Source organism: Rosa rugosa, chromosome 5, assembly GCF_958449725.1.
Source record: "Rosa rugosa chromosome 5, drRosRugo1.1, whole genome shotgun sequence".
NCBI classification, from domain to species: Eukaryota; Viridiplantae; Streptophyta; class Magnoliopsida; order Rosales; family Rosaceae; genus Rosa; species Rosa rugosa.
Genome location: NC_084824.1, coordinates 23,710,376 through 23,716,729, shown reverse-complemented (window position 1 = coordinate 23,716,729; position 6,354 = coordinate 23,710,376). Strand labels below are relative to the sequence as shown.

At 37.7% G+C, this 6,354-nt stretch overlaps 1 protein-coding gene across 2 annotated transcripts; it reads right to left on the bottom strand.

The window, feature by feature from the left end:
* Window positions 1–276: 276 nt before the first annotated feature.
* Window positions 277–4,303, bottom strand: LOC133712150 (protein PHR1-LIKE 2). 2 transcript variants are annotated; one of them, XM_062138237.1, is made up of 7 exons: window positions 4,058–4,303; window positions 3,767–3,979; window positions 2,478–2,554; window positions 2,159–2,213; window positions 1,469–1,556; window positions 1,316–1,385; window positions 277–946 (listed from the first exon to the last, which is right to left on the bottom strand). In XM_062138237.1, the coding sequence occupies exons 1-7, from the start codon at window positions 4,203–4,205 to the stop codon at window positions 500–502; spliced, it is 1,098 nt and encodes a 365-aa protein (XP_061994221.1). In that variant the 5' UTR covers window positions 4,206–4,303; the 3' UTR covers window positions 277–499. The 2 variants fall into 2 exon arrangements, with proteins under 2 accessions (XP_061994221.1, XP_061994222.1); XM_062138238.1 differs by having other exon boundaries at window positions 1,469–1,544; window positions 4,058–4,301.
* Window positions 4,304–6,354: the final 2,051 nt, after the last annotated feature.

Sequence of the window (6,354 nt, the reverse complement as noted above, 5' to 3'; positions counted from 1 at the left end):
TCATCTTGGTCCATGCACTTCAAATTCTAGAACCAAGAGATGTTCTCTCATAAATTCCTTGTGGGAAACTGTAATGCATTATTCTAGGACCAATGTATTCCAACATTATGAACCAATGGACCATTCATGAATATACTTCGTATTTGGTCTGGATATTTAACAATACCTACTTAGCAGTTTCAGTTTCTACATAGATTACTAGGTTGAAATCGAAATAGTTTTCTTTATATCATGTCATCATGATTCCATATATCTCGGCTTTGAGACTCATAAAAGTAACTGATAATGGCAATGGGATGACAACAACAACAAAAATTTGAGCACGTTCTGCGGTTTCAAATCCCATGACAATGGTATGAAAGTAAAAGGATCCCCACACTACAATCTGCTTACCAATATACAGAACACTGATGGGTGTTACAAAGGATGTGTTTAGATCAACTAGACAAAAAGTCATTTGAAAAGGGGGTTTCAAATTCTAAACGATTGAGGTCTTGCTTCATGCAATATTACTCATCATCCATTCTACTTCTTGCCTCATGTTGCCCTCTAAGGGCAACGAGTCTCCATTGCTGAAGAAGGGCCTTTGCCTTTTCTTCATGGCAGCAGCCAGTGAACTCATACCCATTGGAGAACCAGGGCTTCCAGTTGATGTCAAGCAGCTATCAACAGAGCAATTGCCGATGCGAGCCAGTACATTTGAGGCACTTTTGTTCTCTATTGCTGCAGCAATTTCAGACAAGGACTGCATTTTTATGGTATCAAGTGGGGCCATCCCTTGACAGTCACTGGAAACCTTAATAGCAAGTTCAGAGAGTTCTTCCTTAGCAGCTTCAAGCCCAGCAGCAGTTGCAGCCTGGTCATTCAGAGCCTTACAAGCTTTCTCAAGTATAGACTGTAGGTACTTTCCCTGTGCTTCAATACGAAGTTGAAGGCGACGCTGCACCTGCTTACAAGTTAAAAATGTAGCCATAAGAATTTGCTGCTTAAAAATATAATTGCATCAAAAACCTCTTTGGGGGTGGGGTGGTGTGTGTGGGGGTACTAGAATAAACAGGAGAACAAACATCATTTTAGATGAAGGTTTCAGAAATGGATCAGCTTAAAAGCATATAGGTCAAACGACCAAGACAACATTTTCGTGCTGGGACCATTAAGACAGAAATGTTTCCTTAATAGGAACTTCTGGCTGTTGTAAGTGGAAGTGGTCGGTGAATAATTGGTTGTTATACAATTTCTCAAGCTGTTTGTGGTAATGCAAAAAACTTATGAGCTGAAAATTACTAGCTAAACAGGACACACAAAAGAAACTAACCTCCAGCTGCTCATGCAGTCTTCTTTGCACTTCCATTTGTACACGCAAAGCCTCAGTAACCTGGTAGCCACTGTTTAAAGAACCACAATTAAATGAAAATAAAAAACTGATGAGCATTAGGAGTGATATGGGATAATGGGAAAGATCACATACTCATTCAAATCTTGGGCGATCACTCTTGATGAGGTTGCCGAAGACCCAGTGTCCTGACTTTCAGCAATGCAAGAAGCTGCAATCCCAACTACACATTATTTATATAACTAATAAGTATTTCTAAAGCTACAATTTTCACAAGGATCACCTGCAACACCAAGTACACATTACTACTTAACCAATAAGATTCAAAATTCAATTGCTTCTATCTATCCCCAGAAACATGTCATTATTACCACAAGATGCCACAGATATGAATTTGCTTCATTGATTCCCAACAAAAGCTCCTAGTACAAACATAGTATCTAGTGATTAAACAACAATCCTCAAGCCAATTAATTAGAATTGGTCTATCTTCCATTTACAGTAATTGATTTGGAAGTTTCTAGCCTTACCAATACATAAACCAGAATACCCAGTAGGAAGATGCAAGATGCCAAGAGACAGTAGAAAAAGGAAACAAAAAGAAGGCAGCCAGCTGAACACACCACATTCTTTTAGATAAATGTCCTAATACAGCTCAGTGTAAATAGAAAATGAAAATGGGATCTTTATGTTGGTTCGTTTCAAGTAGTATTTGTGATTTTCCTCTCTTTTAGTTTAGATCTTCAGTCACATGGAAAATGTACAGGGTAGTTAATAATACAGTGTTCCAGCATTTCACTATTTTGAAGTGCTCAAGGTTAATACCATCCTTCGAGTTTTCAGTTGATTCTTTAAACGATTGCTTCCCTAGTCGATATTTCTGCAAGCATAGATCAAGCATAGATCGTTAGTTAAACAATACAAAATTTCACACGTAAAATCAGGCAAGAAACTATTAAATGTAACTAAGAAGAGAAAAATAAATAGATTACTTTGTAGATGCATGCTATACTAATAAGAAAGACTCTAGCTTAAAGTTTCTCGAATCCTTTATATCTCAAAGACCAGTTCCCTACCTCCCTACTCACTTGAAAATCTGAAATCTAATTTATGACAATATAAACTATCGGAAAGAGAAACAAACCTGAAGGTGTGATTTCAAGTGATATAGGGTAAGGCCTTTTACTCCCATTGTTCTCATAATGGTCTTAGGTGTCGCTTCTGCAGTGCATGCGTAGTTAGATGGAACCAGAAAAGATGATCACCAGTCAAAAATTCAAAGGCAGTAGAATTAGAAAGCAAGCTATCCTAGCATAGTCATACAACTACTGACTAACCACTAATATAAATAAATGGGATAGATGTGGACTCCACTGAGAAACAAGAACGTAAGCCTGAATATAAGATGAACTCTGACATCACAATTACCACTGAAGTTGGGGGTCCACCCCCTTACCTAGGTCAAATGAGATATTGATGACTAGGCTTCTAGTCAGGGAGGGTCTCACTGAATGTGTACACTTGATTCATATAATGTTCAATGCTTCCAAGTTCGAGTCTTCAGAAAGAAAATTTCTAGCTCCCTCCTACTCTTAATTAACTGGTTCAATGGTTTTTCCTCGAGCCCATGTTAAGTCTTAGTGTGTGCTTAGTTAGTGCAAGATAATAAGGGGAACAAGATCACAAGAGAAAAGCAATCACGATGAAGGCTTGGAGCATCCTGGGTTGAGTAATATATATCTGTAAATGTGGTTAAAAGTCCTGAAAAATCCTTTTACTTTTATTGTTGAGAGTCAAGATTTAGTTTTCCTCCCCCATTGATGCAGGCAAGTTTGTCTAACCCGGTAAGTCTGTGTGTTAAATCTCTCTCTCTCTCTCTCTCTCTCTCTCTCTGCTCCTTCGTTGGATATCATCAAAACCCCAAATTTTCATAAGGCATGGTGACTTATAATCATGACTACAATGATAATTGATAGATGTATATAATTCAGCAATGATTAGAACAACCCCCAACCAACGAAAAGAAGGATACAGACCACGCCATAAATCACTCGAATTCAGCACTGACACTAACCAACGGATTTATAGTGAGGAAGTAATTTTCAAAAAAAAATAAAAATATATATACAAGACAAAAAGAACGAGAATTTCACACAATAAGGATTTACAACACAACAACAACAAAACAAACCACAAAAACAGTGAGACACATTAATAGCACGAGCACCTTCTTTTGTCAGAATTAATAGCACCAAATCTACTTTAAAAAGGACAAAAACCCAATAATCCAACACAATTTATAACAACAACAAAAACCCCTTAAAAGCTGCGCATTCAATTCAATAGCAACACACCTTGAGAAGTTGAGAGCCACCAACAACATAAAAACCAAGGCTTTTTAAGCAAGCAAGTAAAGAAGAACACAATACTCACTGTCAGGGCCACCAAGCTGAGTCACAGCGTCCACAAACCTCTCATGGAGCTCCGCCGTCCACCTCAACCGGGGCTTTGGATCCGTAGTCAGAACCAAGCAAGCATCACCCGGCAGGTTTGTACCATCCAACGATCCACTGAACTCTCCGTGCCCACAAACACCCCCATCCAACGGCAGAGAATGCAAAGCAGAGTACATTCTCTCAAGCTTCCCTAAAACAAAACCCACAAAAAGTTGTTCAAAAAAATTGGGTCAGGGAGGTTGGAGGAGCCGTGAGGCGAAATGGGTACCTGGGATTCGGGGCTCGGAGCCCCGAGAGTTGCAGAGGGAGAGGAGGAGGAAGCAAGTACAGGATTGGAGGAAATGGGGGTGTGAGCTTTGAAGTGTGTAAAAGAGAGAGAGAGAGAGAATATTGATTATGAGTAAAACAAAGGGCATGCGAGGTGAGCGGAGATGAGCTCAGCTTTTGGCTCAGACAGCGATGTCTTGTTGCGTCTCTGTCTCTCTGCTTTCTTTTGTGTATATTTTAGTTTCTTTTGCCCTTTTGTTTTCTCTTTTCTCTCCTCTCTTCTGTGAAAACGGCTAATCAGAGGTGGAACGTGTGGCAGGCATGTGAAAGTCCTGTACCTTTCTAGTTTTATTTCTAGATTAGAGAAGAAAAACTTGGTTAAGAGCTTGATGGGATCGATCTTAATTACTTGTTATGAAGCAACCTGGATCGATTTTGAGAACTCGGAGGCTCAAAGCGAAATGAATCTCCGGTGGTGGAGATTGTTCAATACATTCAAGTGATTCAACTTGTTTTTGTTTTTCCGTCAACTAATCGATTTAATATATGAAGAGTGGTTATATATATTCATCTCTCTACATTAGATATGTAGACCTCTTTTAATTTTTGTAAAAAAATATTTCCTATAATATTATTTTAGAAATTCACCAAATTCAATCGATAAACTGTCACACATGGCCTCAAGGAATTCATAGCACTGAAATGAAAATTAAAAATTGGTTATGGCATATAAAAGAAGTGACCTCGGCGCCTCGCATCATGAATTGAAGTGTCTTTAATGGAGTGCCTATCATAGACTGAAGTACTGAACTAAAGAACCCAAAGAACATGAAAGGAAAAGATAGAATAGAAGAAGATATGGAAGTCAAGCTGTAAACACCAATTACACGAGTACTTCTAGAATAGGCAAGACAAAAAGAGGAGAAATAGAGAGAATGAGAAAAAAGAGGGAGGAGAAGAAGATATGGAAGCCGCAGAGTTGGGAAATTGTTTTTTTGTTTTTTCTTTCTGTTTTTCTAATCCTTTTACTACGGGGGTGAATTAGAAAATAAATATTTATAAAAATCAGAGGAGGTACATATACTAATTATAGATATATGAATAGAATCACTCTTTACATAAAAAAGTTAGATTAAGAGGAAAAAAAAAAAAAAAACCCTACAAAAATGTGTGGAGATATTTACATGAACTAGAGAAGGGATGCCCATCACACAACAGTCAACCCGCAGCTACCCACTCCCATAATCCCATTGCCATCACGTTATACTAGTTTTTTCTCTGATATGTTTTTCTTTGTTTGGCTAAACAAGTTTTTTTCTTTAGTAGTTAAGGGTCAGTTGGAGACTTGGATCACTTTTAATTAAGTATGGGTTTAGAATTATCACGAGGACAGGAAAATAAGGACGGTCTGGACCTCTGGCCTTCTCTCCATGCAATGCACTTTAGCAGCTAACAATTATTGATTGCAAAATTAGGGAGAGCCATACACATATATCTTGGTCAACATGCACCAACTTAGGAATGAGCTTTCAGACAAAAATGTGTTCCAAAATTTCCAATTATGGTGGGGTTTTTCACTTTTTTTCCCACTTTGCATGTCCACAGCAGCAACTGCAATGGACACTGATACAACAATCTAATAGGGGACCTTACAATAAAAGCTTTTTGTAATTTCATTGTTGAGAGAAAAAGGGGACAGAGACTATTCTCTTCCTATTGCAAAGCCATAAAAAAAAAATGGATTTGAAATTGTAAATGCTTTATAAATTGGCATTTAGTGAATCCAAAATGGAGGTGGGTTCTGATGAGTCCGATTTAAGTGAAAATGCCAATATCATAGCTAATATTCAGAATGGCAGCAAAAAAGTGAAAGACCTGCTCCTTTTGTTTGCTCCTAGAACAGCTAATATGGTAGCGCATAGGTTAGCTGCCTTAGCTTTTGAATCCAATACCAATCAGGTATGGATAGGTCAAGCTCCAATTGTATAATGGATGCTTTAGACTTTGATCGTAATCATTTGCCTTAATTCAATGGAAACTGCTAATGTTTTACTCAAAAAAAAAAATGGAGGTGCAAGTGGTACTTTATTTAATTTAATGTAGATAGCAATAATCATATTTATTTATTTATTTATGGAGATGCAAGTTATTCCTTTGCTAGTTAGGAGGGACAAGCCAGATAATAAATCAAATACAATGTGATATAATTCATCACCAACTTAATTATCAATTGACTTGAGGCATGAATGTGATGGATGCAAGCCACCCATATTTGTAACTATTAGTAATTAATGTGTA

Excerpts from the sequence above, each read along its gene's own strand:
- LOC133712150 (XM_062138237.1), bottom strand. The coding sequence starts at position 4,205 with ATGCCCTTTGTTTTACTCATAATCAATATTCTCTCTCTCTCTCTCTTT. Across the intron at positions 2,555-3,766 it reads TCAGCTTGGTGGCCCTGACA|AAGCGACACCTAAGACCATT; the intron begins GTGAGTATTGTG and ends CATGCACTGCAG. Across the intron at positions 2,214-2,477 it reads ACTTGAAATCACACCTTCAG|AAATATCGACTAGGGAAGCA; the intron begins GTTTGTTTCTCT and ends CTATGCTTGCAG.